The following is a 16,585-nucleotide window of genomic DNA, read 5'->3' on the forward strand; positions in this document are numbered from 1 at the left end:
TATCTAGAAATTGATAAGAAGAGCGAGATTTCTAGTTTTTGAAAACACATTGTATTTGATACCAAGGAATAAGAAACGGTAATTAACATTCTATCCACATCCATTCCCTTATGCCAAACAAGAAGTGAAAGTAAAAAAAACCCCACAATTTAAAGACGGAAAGTGTATCGCGGATAAATAACAGATAAAAAAATTAAGATCCCCCCTCCCGGTGGGATTTTAGTTATCTTCAAGTTACATGAACTAGTTTGCGGTCCGTGCAAAGCATGGTATTTTTTTTTGCTACAGTAATCCCGTTTTTTTTAATATGGCATGATTTGAATTTTTGAAAGTGCTACAGTACCCCGCTCTGCTACAGCACCTTTTAAGTGCTACAGTATACCCGTGTGCTACAGCAATATTTTAAATTAATTATTAGCTACAGTAATAATGCTACTGTAGTATTTACTGTAGCATGAACAGTGAATCTCTGATCATCCTATTTGTATAAAGGAATAGATGAGAGTACGGTGAGAAAAAGGTGAAGTTGAGAGGGGGGTTTTGGAAGACTACCAAAAGTTTAGGGGGTTATGTAGAAAACCTCCCAAAGCTCAAGAGGTGAGTCGTGAAATTAACGCTACAGGTTTTTGCCCCTAAACCCCTGAGTCCCTGAGTCTCCTTGCCCAAATTTCTCCCTAAATCCTCTATTCCCCAATCTCAGTTCGCCTTAAACAAAGCAGCCAAAATAGAGAGAGGGACAAAGGGATACATGTTTCAATCCAAGCAAAACGCATCTCAATCTTCGAAAAAGGTAATATTTCCCCCCCTCTAGTCATTAACATTTCAATAGCCCCATGCTCTGCGTTTATATTGTTAAATCATCCCTTTCTCTCTTTATCAGGAGCCATGGCTGGCTACAAGTTTGAAGCCAGAGAATTTTGTACCAGGACTCCTCATTGGATTCCTTTTGGGTCTTTTCTTGGATTTGTCTTCAGCTCGTCGAAGTGGGTTTAAAGGGAAATCTTCTCCTATTGCAGGCAAGCAGCGATCCCTTGCTTCTGATAATGGCGGCGAAGAGCTGAAGATGGTATCGGCTCTATTTTCTTAGAATTCTAGTTTTGCTTTTTTACTTTTTTTTTTTCTTCCTTTTTTTCGGTTCTGTTGTTGTTGTTGTTGTTGTTGTTGTAGGGTTGAAGAAATTTATGACATGCGCAGATTTTTCTTTGGCTTATTTTGAACTGTACCCATGTCCCAAAATCTTTTCTTTAAAGCAAAATTGAATGGTGTATTTGTTAGTTTGAATTAGGCTCATGCTTAAACTAGCTTTTTCATAATTAAGGATCAGTCCAGGTTCATATTTATAGAAATTGCACGAGAAGAAAATGAGCACTCAGAAACTTGAAGCTTATAAGGACACTTATTAATTGCTGCTACTATTTTTGTACATGCAACAGCGTGGTGAGATTAGATATCTAATGCTGTCAATAAAAGTGGGGAAAAACTTCTCTTGGATGACTTACAACAAAATTGTTGTCTCTGTAGAAACTGCAATCGCAGTTGATCTTCTATTTAGATAAAGGCATGTTCAAGTATCAGAGGGGTAGCCCAGTAGGTCACATGGAAAAGCCGTGTCGCTCCCCGTGGGAGAGTCTGTGTTCGATTCCCATGTGCGCCAAAGGCTGGTTATTTTGCCTTTTCTTTTCTTTTTACTAATGAATTCGGTTGTAAAATGGCTGCAATTATGCAATTCCAAGTATCTACTGTTATTGTTACGAGTATGGCTAATAGAATGGCTTGTCAAATCTTCTCATGGAAAATAAACCAATAGATTAATTTTAATTTTTTTTTTGTCTCTCAGAGAAAATAATGTATTGGAAATTGCAGGTTTTGGTTGTTAGACAAGACCTCAGGATGGGAGCTGGAAAAATTGCATCTCAATGTGCCCGTAAGATGCAACTATTCTACTAGTTTTTTCAGTATCAGTTTACAATTAGACAATCACTACATGTTTGGTTCATGAAATGCTATGAGTTCAACTACTTTTTGTTGTAAATTTTGTATATGTGGGGTGATACCTTTTTCACTCTATTCTCAACAAATCATTTACTGAAATTACTATTACTGCCTGTTTGTTGTCATTGAACTCCTCTAATCTGCAAGCTGCATGGGCTTCTAAGTTCTAAATTTCTTGTTATTTCTTTTCTTTTTCCAATTTAACTATTGATTATCCTTTTCAAATTGGCAGATGCAGCCACTGGCATGTACGCGGAGCTACTACAAAGGTGCTTATTATTTAGCTGAATTAATCAGATGGTTTCTTCCATAAATAAGCTTCCTTTTATTTATATCTGTATACGTTTTAGACTGTTATTTGTGCTGCCACGGTATTAGCCCATTAGATGTGTATTCTATTTTAGATAATATAACAGCTTTCAAAGTTGATATTTTGAGTCTTAAAAGTTATATAAAAAATATTCTGTTGCCTTGAGAATATTAGGTTCACACTTATAAAATGAAGATCAGAAAGACTATTAAAGCAACTCATGTATTTCATGATTTCCTGTTGTCTATGAAAAAGTTCATCATCGTCGGGGAATAATTGTATATTGGAAACATATCTATGGATCTCTGACTCCTACTGTTAATTGAATGCTACAGAGCATATTTTTACAAAAGCATAGGATACAGGGACACTCTTCTAACTGACATACACCTCAGGTTGGAAACTTATGTGTGACTTGTTTATGTGTCTGCAACATATCCAATATCAATATTGTATTAGTTTCAATATTGGTCTTTGCAGACAAAGAGGCAAATCTTTGTTTTTTAATGCTTGCATGATTGGGTGTCTATTGTTCTAATAAGTCATTATGATTTTTAGGGACGGGCTTGTTCATATATTCCCAAATTTATTTTGAATAGAAATAGGAATGACCAAGTAATTTTTGTCTATGCAAGTTGGGAATGTGTTCTTGTTGTTTCGTTACCAATTTCATCTGCTCTTTCTATTATGCACCTTAGTTTTGTGATTTTTAATGAGTTCATAATCATTTCCTTCTCTCATCATAGAATGCTCAATTAAGCTTTAGTATGCACAGTTCCAAGGAATTACACATCAAACAATTGTTACACTTCATGAATTATCATGTCACCTCCAACACAACACTGCTTTGCTATCAAGTTTTCATGCCTCTTAGCTCAAGATATTTTCATTTGATTTATAAATTGAATTGATGTTCATAATTTCCTATGCATCCTATTATTATTCATGTTTAAGTAGAGAAGAAGCTGTATATATTGTTTCAAATCTTTGTACTGATAAGTGGTTGTACTTGTATGTATGTTTGGAAATTTCTTTTTGGTTTGTGCCATCTGTGCTTTATTTCAAGTGTCTGTTTTGCTTCATCGCGCCATCTATTCTCCTCGTGAACTTAGGGAGATGGATGTATGAATTAAATTTCTGAGCAAGGTGTTAAGTGGATAACCTATGGTAAATCTTTATCCTTTTAAATTGCATTAGTTGAGTTTTTTAAAAAACCACACATGGCCTGTTGAGATCTGGTAACAGCTTTCTAATATTACAAAACGAGTGAGACAATGGTACCTATCTTTCCCTCTTTAGATAAATTACTACCATATAATAGTGTTGTCAATTTGAGTGGAACCACTCTAATAGCTTGGCACATACGCAGCTCAACAGTAGGCGTGATCCTGGGCACCCACTTAAAATATTGCTACAATGTGTAATTTCTTGAATCTGCTAACTGCTTCCACATTGTATGGTACATAATAAATATTAAAAATGTCAGAGAAAATGATGTGTATTTCTTCATTATATTCTTATGAAGTCATTTCTTTTATGTATTTCCATTTTAATTCATGTAGACATATCTTTATGCTTTTGTTTTATAAAGTTATCTAATTCCTTGTTTTTGCAGCCATCGGTTTCTTTTGAGACGATGGGAACAATGTGGTCAGGCCAAAATAGTATTGACATGCAAGAATCAACAAGAAATGTATGCAAAGATATCCTACTCCAGTGATTGAATTTCTTCTCATTGAAAGGAAATAACTACAATTTTTTGTCCTTAATCGTCACAAATCTCTCCTCTCTCATAGTCATCTGAATGATTCCTATGAACTTCATCAGGAATAAGCTAAAGGAAGCAGCTGACCGATGTGGCCTTCCGACTTTTATTGTTGCTGATGCGGGACGAACAGAGGTTTTCCTTTTCTTGTCTCATATAAATTTGTTGTGTACATTGCGTGATAATTAATAACTCAAATGAATTCCTAAACTAGCAGGATTTCTTTTTAGTGACAAATAACTTTCCTAGTATGCTTGTGAAGCTGCATTATATTACCATATGATGATTGTAAATGGCAAATGTGCTCGACTCAAGTAGCTCATAGCTGATGCTGAAGAACTATTCTAATTGCGCTCGTTTGTGATCACGTAGGCAAATCTCATTTATTTATGTTTTGTTAGGTTAAAGCTGGGTCAAGGACAGTACTCGCCATTGGTCCAGGTACTCAATATGATTGCACGTACAAAGCTTGTTGGCTTAATTATCCTGATGTAGTCTTTTTTCTTTCTTATTCTTTTACCTTCTGTTGTTTAACTGTTGCTTCTGGTTGTCTTGAAGTTGAGCAAGTGAATTTGTAAAAGAAGCTTCATTCTAAGCCGAAGCTCATACTTCTGGTTAGCCTTAGAAATCTAATTGATGTTTCTAAACAGGGAAAAAGGCTGACATTGATTCAGTTACTGGGAAATTGCGACTTATGTAAACTTGGTGAGGGCTCCACAGGTTGGTAATTATGCATCTTCCCATTTTCTCTGCTATAATAGACCAGCTAATATACAGATTTGACTTGCTAACTTGAACCGAATTTATTAACCAACCATTGGATAGTCTGGAATCTACCTAAAGCCTCGAATCCATTGGGTAACTTGTTAGAATTGTAGTAAAATAATTCAGTATTAAATCAATAACCGAAATCAAATTGAATAAAGTATTACTAAAAAGAACTATTAGTGAGGTATGTCAAGTGACGAATCTCCTTAAGACAAATTACGCCCCCCTGCTATGGTGCTTATAGGATGATTGGATGCTCTCTCCCAAAATACAACACTCATTCACAGCTTCAGAGAAGCACTTCTGCAAAGCTGTACTAGCGAACCAAAGCTAACTGTGCCTTCCACCACTTGACCGAAAAGGAAAACGAATGGAAGAAGAACGAACACAAAATTTAGAATCTCTCTTAAACACAATGGATTTGATTTTAATGTTGAGTATTTTGGAAATGAGATTTTGAGTTCCTTTTATAGAGACTAGGTGTCTTTTGAAAACATCTCTTCACCAAAGGACACGCCCATTCGGAATAAAAAGAAGTGACTGTTTGGGTTCGAACAGACACAACTCAACCGAACAGTTGCGACTCTTTGTAATTAGATGCGCGCCCATTAAACTTTAGTTTTGTTTCCATCTTCCGACTTGAATATCTCATTCATTTGGAAACCAATTTGGACAATTGAGTGTACTAGATTCATTGTCTTTGAATGAAGAATGCGTTCAAACTCACTCATCCATTTCGGACAGTGGGACCCACCAAAAAGTTTAGCTCAATTTGCCTAAAAATTCACTTGGAAAAATCTAAGTTTCCCTAACAATCCCCTACATGAATAGAGATTCAAGAAAATTGACTAACTATGAAACTGACTCTGTAGTGAAAAGCACTTTAGGACAGTAGCCACATCGGGATAGGTGAACTAGGTCTTGAACATTTCATAGTGAAACCTTATTGGACTTACTAGACCAATCAATGAACTAGGTCTTGAACTATCAGTCTTAGATGTTTGCCTAGTCAACAGGTTTCACACAGCAACTTCCCAAAATCAGCTTTAGTTCTCAGTTGTGTCCATTTTGGTCGTGGACATTCTTGGTTTCAGAAAACGTCTTTAGAGAATCACAGCCTCCATTGAGATTCTCAAAGAGCCGACCCTCAGCTCTACACTTACATAGGTGATCATTCTATAAAGAGTAGCCTACTCTACTTGTTTTTTTAAAACAAGCTATATGCATCATTAAAAGCTTTACGCTTATCCTAAACCCATTTGTAGGACGCACTTGGTGCACCATAGGAATGGGATGAAGACAAGCTCCTAAGTGCTTACTCCTTAAGTCAATCATAACCAGTTTTTCCCTTTGAACTTGGTCCGTGGGATCTTCAGTCGCCAAGTAGGATTTCCATTAAGTCGACTCAGTATGGTTAAGCTTTTAGCCCCATTCTCCTCGATGTGCAGCTTATACGCTCTCCACTTAAACCTTTAGTAAACAGATCCACTAAGTTATCTTTTAACGCCACAAAGTCAATGGAGATAACTCCATTTGAGAGCAGGTGCTTAACGATGTTGTGTTTGCGACGAATATGTCGAGAATTATCGTTATACACAAATTCTGTGCCCTTTGAATCGTTGCTTGGTTGTCGCAATGAATGCATATTGCGGGCACAGGCTTAGACCATAATGAAATATCCTTGAGGAACTGTCGAAGCCACTCTGCTTGTTCCCCAGCTTTATCTAATGCAATAAACTCTGACTCCATCATGGAGCGAGCTATGCATGTTTGTTTCGAGGATATCCAAGATATAGTCACACCTCTGAGAGTAAAGACATCCACTAGTTGATTTCGATTCCCCGGAATCCGCAATCCAGTTAGCATCACTATACCCTTCAATTACGGTTGGATACTTTCCATATCTCAATGCATAATCCTTGGTACTCTTCAAGTAGCCTACTACTCTTAGTAAGGCTTGGATACTTTCCATATCTCAATGCATAATCCTTGGTACTCTTCAAGTAGCCTACTACTCTTAGTAAGGCAGACCAATGATCTTTAATAATCCTTGGTACTCTTCAAGTAGCCTACTACTCTTAGTAAGGCAGACCAATGATCTTTACCGGGATTATTAGTGTACCTACTTAGTTTACTTATAGCGTAAGCAATATCTGGCATTGTGCAGTTCATTAGGTACATTAGACTCCCGATGATTTGTGAATACTCCAGTTGCTTCGTTGCAACTTCTGTATTCTTACGAAGGTGAATGTGAGGGAGGAAAGGATTTGTGTTTCCTTTGATCCCATTTTTTTTGAATCTTTCTAACATCTTGTCTATGTAATATGACTGAGATAGAAAGATTACATGCAGTGTTCTACTAATTTTAATGCCTAAAATTACGTTAGCAACACCCATGTCCTTCATATCAAAATTGTTGATTAGCATTTGTTTGGTGGACTTAATGACTTCATCATTAGTCCTAAGAATCAGCATGTCGTCTACGTATAGACAGACAATAATGCATGCCTCTCCAACTGTCTTAGTGTAAACACACTTCTCGCTTTCGTTTATTGTGAATCCATCATTGATCATGACACTATCAAACTTCTCATGAATCTCGTGCTACTGTTTTGGAGCTTGTTTTAGCCCGTATAATGACTTAACCAATCTGCACACCTTGTGCTCTTGACCTTTAGCTTGGAACCCTTCTGGTTGTTCCATGTAAATTTCTTCGTTCAATTCATCATTTAGAAACACAGTCTTCACGTCAATTTGATGTATTTGCAGATTGTGCAGAGCAACAATTGCAATTAACATCTGAATGGATGTTATCCTTGTTACAAGTGAATATGTATCGAAGTAATCAAGTCCTTCCTTTTGTCGGTATTCCTTTGCTACCAACCTAGCCTTGTATTTCTCAATCGATCCATCGGATTTTAATTTTCGTTTGAAAATCCACATACTCCCGATTTACTCCCTGGTGGTAAGTCAATCAACTCTCAAGTATGGTTATTTAGAATGGACTCGATTTCGCTGTTTACTGCTTTTTTCCACATTTGTGCTTCTGGTGTAGACATAGCCTCTTTGAACGTTTAAGGTTCACTCTCGAGCGCATATGCTACAAAGTCTGGACCAAAAGATTTGGAGACTTTCATTCTCCTACTCCTTGGTTCAACTTCCTCATTGCTTGTTGGTTCATTTGGACTTTCATCCCTGAACGCAATTTCGTGTGTTCTTTTCTCAGAAGTCTCACTATTATCCCTCTTGTAAGGAAATCTATCTTCAAAGAACACAGCTTCCCTTGACTCGATAATCATGTTCACATGAATATCAGGGATCTCTGATATATGTACCAAAAATCTGTAGGCATTGCTATTCAATGCATAGCCTATGAACACGCAATCTACAGTTTTTGTTCCTAACTTGATCTTCTTACGTAGTGGTGCTGACACCTTTGCAAGACACCCCTACATTTTGAGGTAATGGTAGGAATGAGGTCTTTTATGCCATAACTCAAATAGTATAAGACCAAGTTTCTTGTGGGGTACCTTTTTCAGGATATGATTAGCGGTAAGCAGCGCTTCCCCTCACAAGTTTTGTGATGCTCCAGAACTTACAAACATGACATTGACCATCTCCTTCAAAGTTCTGTTCTTCCTCTCAGCTTACAAACATGACATTGACCATCTCCTTCAAAGTTCTGTTCTTCCTCTCAGCAATCACATTTTGCTGAGGTGTATAAGGTGTTGTAGTTTGGTGGATGATACTAAAGTTAGCACACAACTCATCAAACTCTGTCGATTCATATGCTCCTCCTCGATCGGATTTGAGAATCTTAATCTTTTTGGTGAGTTGATTTTCCACCTTGGCTTTATATGTTTTGAACATATCAATCTCGTCTTTATTGCTTAGAAGATACACATAACAGTATCTAGTGCAGTCATCGATAAAAGTAATGAAATACTTTTTCCCGCCTCTCGTAGGCGCAAACTTTAAGTCGCATAGGTCACTGTGAATCAACCCTAAAGGTTCAGTGTTTCGTTCAATTGAATGAAACGATCTCTTAGCATACTTTGCTTCTACACAAGTTTCGCACTTATGTATTTCATCCAGGTTAAGTATTGGAATATGTCCTAGATTTGACAAGTTTCTTAAGGACTTATAATTGACGTGCCCTAGCCTGACATGCCACAAAGAAAGAGACTCAAGCAAATAAACAGAAGATCCTTCTTTATTATTAATCATTTTTGGGTACAAGTACACGGACTTTTTGTCCACAAAAGCAACATTTGCCTTAAAAAAGGCCATCCAACAAGTAACCCTTGCCCACATAAACCCTACCCTTCTTACTCAACACTGAGCTTGATGTTAGGTTCTTCTGGATATCTGGAACATGCAACAAATCGTTCAGAGTCAAATCCTTTTCAGAAGTCCATTTTTAAATCACCTTGCCCTTTCCCTCAGCCTTGGAAGATTCTGAGTTCTTCATAAAGAGATTATCGTTATGTTCCAACTTCTAGTATACAGCAAAACATTTTGTCCGAGCAGATGTGTTTGGTTGCTCCAGTATCGACCCACCAATCTTTGCAATTGGTTGCCAGGTTCACTTTTGAAACAACAGCAGAGAGGTGCATGTCAGTCATATCAGGGGAGATGTGGTCAGTCATATTGGCCTGTGGCTGGTTCTTGTTCTTCAGACGGTTGCGACACTTGTTCACGTTATGTCAAAGATTGTTGCACACAAAGCAAGTACCATTGAAGCGTTTTGCGCCTTCCTGGTTCTTTCCCTTGTTCTCCGAGGGTTTCTCATTCCTCTTTCGTTTCTTAAAATTCTTGGAATTGGAGCCCTTCCCCTTGGATTCTTCGACCATATTTGCTTTTGCCTCATAGGAGTTTTTGGAACCCCTCTTATCAGCTAAGCGATTGTCCTTTTCGATCCGAAGACGGACTATGAGATCCTCCAGACTCATCTCCTTACGCTTATGCTTCAGATAGTTCTTGAAATCTTCCCATCCAGGAGGTAGCTTCTCAACAATAGTTGCAACCTGAAAAGATTCAGACAAGGTCATACCTTCAGCCTCAATCTTGTGAAGAATGAATTGGATCTCCTAGACTTGGTTGATCACAACCTTTGCATCCACCATCTTGTACTCCAGAAATTGTCCCACGACGAACTTCTTCGTACCGACATACTCAGTTTTGTACTTCTTGTCAAGACTTGCCCAGAGTTCCTTAGCCGTTTTGAATGGACTATACACATTGTACAATGTGTCCTCCAACGCATTTAGGACATAGTTTCGGCAAAGGAAGTTTCCATTTTTCCATGCATCGATCGCCAGAACGCTATTCTTGTTGGCGGTATCTAGTGCTGGACATTCCTCTTGCAGAAATTTGGTCAGGTTCAACGTGGTCAGATAAAAGAACATCTTTTGCTGCCAACGTTTGAAGTTCTTCCCACCAAACTTTTCTAGCTTGTCATGCTTCATCACCGGAAGCGGTCTAGACACCGCACTCTGACTTGGAATAGTCATTATTCCTTAATTTCCCCCTTCTTGAGTGGTAAACTTTTTTCTACACATGCACAAAATTAATTAGTAATTAGAATAAAATTACTGGTCTCCTGTTTGATTAAGAGAGATCAAAGATCAGTGATCAAGATCTCGGTAGAAACATAAATAATTACTGCATATAACCGGATGAAAAAAATATAATTTGTCTTGAGATTGTTAGAGTCATAGTAAAATAATTTAGTATTAAATCAATAATCGAAATCAAATTGAATAAAATATTCCTGAAAAGAACTGTTAGGAAAAACACTTTTAGAAGAAGCACTTTTGTAGGAGAGAAAGAACTAGAATTGCTGCAGTGAGGTACGTCAAGTGACGAATCTCCTTAAGACAAATTACACCCCCTGCTATGGTACTTATAGGATGATCAGACGCTCTCTCCCAAGATACAACACTCCTTCACAGCTTCGGAGAAGCACTTCTGCAAAGCTGTACTAGCGAACCAAAGCTAACCGTGCATTCCACCACTTGACCAGAAAGAGAAACGAATGGAAGAAAAACGAACACAAAATTTAGATCTCTCTTAAACACACTGGATTTGATTCAATGTTGAGTTTTGGAAATGAGATTGTGGATTGCTTTTATAGGGACTAGATGTCTTTTGAAAACATCTCTTCACCAAAGGACACGCCCATTCGGAATTAAAAGAAGTAATTGTTCGGGTTCGAACATCCACAACTCAACCGAACAGTTGCGACTCTTTGTGAATAGATGCGCCCATTAAACTTTAGTTTTGGTCCATCTTCCGACTTGAATATCTCATTCATTCGGAAACCGCCATTAAACTTTAGTTTTGGTCCATCTTCCGACTTGAATATCTCATTCATTCGGAAACCGATTTGGACAAGTGAGTATACCAGATTCAATATCTCATTCATTCGGAAACCGATTTGGACAAGTGAGTATACCAGATTCATTGCCTTTGAATGAAGAACGCGTTCAAACTCACTCTCATCCATTTCGGATAGTGGGGCCCACCAAAAAGTTTAGCTCAATTTGCCCAAAAATTCACTTGGAAAAATCAAAGTTTCCCCAACATAACTACGAAAGAATTCAATTAAAATCTAAACGTTCCAAAAGTTGCTGGCAAGCACTCTTTTATAGATACGAAATATCAAGGCTCATACTCAAATAAGAACTCTCTAACTAACGCTAGTCTTACTAAACAAATCAATCCTAATCCCATTATGATTACCAGTAGAAATCTTAGAAAGGAGATAAAAGGGAATTCACAATTTACTCTAAAAGTTAATTAAATCGCTAGATGCTTATTATAAGCAGTTGAAAAATAGTTCTGTCAGATGACAAAGTTAACTAGCGCTATACATTCACCGATGACTAAATTTCTCATCTTATGTCAAGTAAGCCCCAATAGTTTAGAGTTTCATTTCTTTGTCAGGTGATGAACTTTGGCAAGGCTTTAGTGTTTGTATAGGCCGCAAGCAATTTTGATTTGTGTTTGACAGCTTCATAGATTTTATCACTATCTCAGATTCTCAGGTCTTATAGTCCGGTATCCTCTTTTCTCAAGTTAGTTGCCAGCATTTGTACTTCAGTCACATTTGTGTAAAAGCATGCGGAGAGAATATCATTAGTTAACTTGTGCGTCCAGGATCAACTTTGAGATGGAAAAACTCACTCCCCGAGACCATCCAAACTTTCACGAGAGCTCAAGAGCCAGTTTCCATGACCCGTCAAGATTTCAAAACATGGAAGCCATATAGCTCTCTTTGTTGAACAATGCTAGAGCAATCATCGTCGGTTTTGATAGTTCAGCAAAGGTTGTTGCAATGCTGAGGTGTGTATCTGGGCTAAAGTGAGAAGATGGATTGTTCAACTTAGAATGTTAAGATGTTATAAGACGTATATTGTACTTAATGATTGATATTTAGGCAGTTCACTTGTTTCGATTTCATTTTGTCCTCCTGATCTTTCTCTTCATGAAATCTGAAATTTGGAGGAAATGGATTGCGTTATATAGGCATAATAACAAGCTTCATGTCGAAATTCACGAGTATGTATTTCATCAGCAAACTGTATCTGAAAAATTAGCGAACGTGAGATGATAAGACGCAAGTAACACGTAGGGTTAGGGTTTTGTCCGTTGATATAGCAGGGAAGGAGCTGAAAAGTTTATAGATATCAACAACAACGTTGGTATGTAATACTGACACGGTGAGGGGGGGGGGGGGGGGGGGATATTAGATGGCTAATAAGTAATTCTTTATCTCCATTTTGGTTTCAACACTTTCCACTCTATAATACTAAACCCGGACATAGTTTTATTTTCGACTACCATTAGTCCCAATAGACATTAGAAGACATGTTTGTTTGCACATAAGCAGCTAGTGTAAAGGAAATAGAAGCTATTTATCATACATCCAAGCAAAATAAAAAAAATGTTTCTCTCTCTCTCTCTCTCGATAGCCCATCTCAGAATCGAACCATGAAAGACATTTTGGAACCTCCCAGCTATCCGGGTCACTCCTGGTGGGTCTCTTTCTCTGTGCTTAACAATAGTTTTATAATTTTTATCCAAATAAAAAAAATAAGTGAGCGGAAGAAGTACTATTTCCACTATTTTTGCTTAACAATAGTTTTATAATTTTTATCCAAATAAAAAAATAAGTGAGTGGAAGAAGTACTATTTCCACTATTTTTAAAAATATGTTGGATGTTAATTTCGCTATTTCATACTTCATGATTTTAGAATTACTAGATTAGATGCACGTGCATTGCACGTGGTTAATTATCATTATTTTGTTTTCTATTTTCTTACTTAACTTGGTTGGGAAATATTTCTTTTAATTTCACGTGAAAAAGTAAAATAATTTATTGCCTATACACTATATAATTAATCAAAAGTATTAAAATTACCATAACCAAAGTCAAAATTACATGGTCAATTCACATTAAACACAATTTACAATAAATAGTACATGAAGCACAATTTACAATAAATAGTATAAAAATAATTTTTATGCAAATAATTTCATTCTCAACGCAATCCTACGTTTTCATCTTATAATTTGCACGAATTCACAGTATTTTATACCTTTTACAGTTTTAATAATTAATTTCCATTTTAATGTTATATCCCATGAGGCTAATAGGCTCCTAAGGAAAGATCACGTACCATTAACCATGGATCTTAACTATGATAATTTTTCCAATATAATATTATTATATTCTATATGTTTATGTTCTGGATTGTCAAAGCAATTTTATGAAATGACTAATTAATATATTTTATGCTAGTATGTATGTTTTTCGTGGTAGAATAACTTGTTATTTAAGACATAAAATTGCTTTGTAGCTAACTTTGACTATTTCACGTAATTGGAGATTTGCTCATATCTTTAAATTATGTTAATTTTTATAATGAGCATGAAATTCCTATTTAGTTGAAGAATCTTCTCCATTTCATTCGATTACTCTTGTAATTCAAAACTTTTTTAGTTCAACTGCCTTAGTTACACCTTCTATCAGGATTCATATATATTTCTTAGTACCTAGTGGCTAGTGTTACTCTAATGGGATGTAGTTATTCTAATTCAAGTCTGTCAAAATAATTACAAGTGGTGAAGACTCTAAATCTTTTGAAATGATATATAATGAATATCTCATAATAAAATATCAAAAAACTTAAACAACACATATTTGAGTAGTTTTACTCACATAAAAAATTTTTCATTAACATATTGAACATTTCAAAGCCTCGCAATTGGTGATGACCCTAAATATTTTAAAATGATATATATTGAACGTCTCATGATCAAAACACCAGAAAAACTTAAATGTGGCTAAAACTAATTTCTACCACTTTTCGCGCATGTCTATAAAGTGTAATATAAGAATGTAAAATATTTAAAATAAAATGTATTAAGTTAGAATTTAGTTTTAAATTAAGAGCCTTATTTGAATAATTTTAGATATACATAATTCCTTTTACTGAACATACATATTGAACATTTTAAAAGCTTAAATATCGAAGTTTTTACTTTTCAAACTACCTTTTCAGTCATAAAAAATAAAAAAAACCTTTTCCACTGAGTATGTTGCTTATAGTAAAATATTGTATTTTTCCTATTTAATATAGTAAATTATTAAGCAAACTATATATCTCATGTTTAGTGCGGATAACTATGCGAATAAAGTAAAATATTTTAAACGCTAAATATCAACAGAAAAGCCTGTTAACTTTGGATGATAATCAGAAGATCCCACATAACTTTAAAAATATCAATATTTTCCACTGAGATGGTTGCTTATAGTAAAAGATTGTATTTTTCCTATTTGATATAGTAAATTATTAAGCAAGCGATATATCTCACGTTTAATGCAAATAACTATGAAAATAAAGTAAAATATTTTAAACGCTAAATATCAACAAAAAAATCCCTGTTAACTTTGGATGATAATCAGATAATCCCACATAACTTTAAAAATATCAAAAAGTTCACTAAATTTTAGTGGTTATCAGAAAAACCCTTTAACTTTGAGATTTTTATCAGGAAACCACTTCAAAAGTGATAATTTTAGGGGAATTTTCTATTAAAATATCAAAGTGGAGGGTTTTTTTATAAGATCTAAACGTTAAAGGGTGTTTCTTGTAATCACTACTTAATCATATTTTATAATATTATATCTAAAAAATAATGGATTAATTTAATAAAAGCCCCTTAACTATTTTAATATGAGGAAACCCCCTCAAGTTTAGGCGTATTGTAGATAAACCTCCTCAACTATGAAACTTTAAGATAATTCCTTGAACTTTCCTCATTTAACTCCCGTCAAATATAGAGATTCTCTATGAAAACCCCCTAAACTATTTTTATTTGAGAAACTCCATCAGATTTGAGCTTAATATAGATAATCTCCCTTAAGTTTGAAAATTTAAGAAATCACCACGATCTCTTCTCACTCTACGTCCTGAAAGCTAACATTGTTACCTAATAACTCTATAAGTTTATATTTTTTTCACTTAACTTGAAATATGTTTTGGCAAAAAAAAAAACCCCAAATATCGGATGTTTACAATTTTAAGATTTTTTAGAAGTTTTTTGTAATTATTGGAATTGTCAAGAGGTTGATTATAATTTTTAGATGTTTGGGAGATTTGCTTCTAATCATAGATTTTTTTTGGTTGTTTGATTTTTTATATTTTTTCGGTTTTTTTAGTAATTTTCTTGATGGTTCTTTGTAATTTTCTAATTTAAAGGGGTTGTTTATGATTTTTCAGATTTTTAGGGGGCTATATACAATTTAAATTCTTTTAGAGCGCTATTTGTAATATTTAGTTTTTATTGGATTTTTTTGTTATCTTCATATTTCATTTGTTTTTTGAAAATTTGAATTTTTAGGAGTTTGTTGTTTACTTTTTAAATTTTAAAGGAGGTTACTTGTACTTTTTAGATTTTGCATAGATTGTTTATAACTTATGAAATTTTTATGGATTATTTATAATTTTAGAATGATAAGAGTCTTTTTTTACTTTTTTAGATTTTCCAAGGTTTTCATGAAAACCGTCAAAATTAACATGAAGGTAAATCTCACTAAACCCCCAATAATTTTACTATTTGGAACTAAATCTCATAAATCTTTAAAACTCTAACTAAACGCCCAATAAGTTTTGGCAGAAAATCCTCGAAATTAACATCATTAATTCATGCATAGTCAGATGACCAAAGTACACACCAATAACCCAATAAGTTTTACATTTTTCACTAAAGCCCTAGCAATTTTTAGCAAAAAACCCAAAAAATGGTCATTTATATTTATCAGATCTTTTCAAAGGTTTATTTATATTTATTGGAATTTTCAAGAGGTTGATTGTAATTTTTAGATTTTAGAGGGGTTTGTGTCTTATGTTTGATTTTTTGGAGCGTTGTTTATACTTTTTATATTTTTTTAGGTTTTTATAATCTTTTTAGTGTTTCTTTGTAGTTTTCCAACTTAAGGGATCAATTTATTACTTGTAGGATGCTTAGGGGGCTGTTTGCAATTTAAAAATTTTAGGATACCATTTATAATATTTTACTTTTTATGGGATTTTTTTGTAATTTTCATATTTTTCATATATTTGTTGATTTTTTTAGTTTTTAGGGTTGTTTATATTTTTTTTAATTTTTAAAGGGGTTTGTTTGTATTTTTTGGATTTTAAAGAAGTTTCTGTGTAATTTATGAATTTTTGTTTGCTAT

General features: G+C 34.8%; 1 protein-coding gene across 6 annotated transcripts; it reads left to right on the plus strand.

The window, feature by feature from the left end:
* Positions 619–12,306, plus strand: LOC109840571 (probable peptidyl-tRNA hydrolase 2). 6 transcript variants are annotated; one of them, XM_020409273.1, is made up of 10 exons: positions 619–790; positions 881–1,066; positions 1,864–1,924; positions 2,225–2,261; positions 3,918–3,995; positions 4,130–4,202; positions 4,469–4,508; positions 4,718–4,787; positions 11,877–11,897; positions 11,997–12,306. In XM_020409273.1, exons 1-8 carry the CDS (start codon positions 749–751, stop codon positions 4,765–4,767), a joined length of 567 nt encoding a protein of 188 aa, XP_020264862.1. In that variant the 5' UTR covers positions 619–748; the 3' UTR covers positions 4,768–4,787; positions 11,877–11,897; positions 11,997–12,306. The 6 variants fall into 6 exon arrangements, with proteins under 6 accessions (XP_020264862.1, XP_020264860.1, XP_020264863.1 ...); XM_020409271.1 differs by having other exon boundaries at positions 11,877–12,306; XM_020409274.1 differs by having other exon boundaries at positions 4,718–4,772; positions 11,877–12,306.

Source organism: Asparagus officinalis, chromosome 5 (genome assembly GCF_001876935.1).
Source record: "Asparagus officinalis chromosome 5, Aspof.V1, whole genome shotgun sequence".
NCBI lineage: Eukaryota > Viridiplantae > Streptophyta > Magnoliopsida > Asparagales > Asparagaceae > Asparagus > Asparagus officinalis.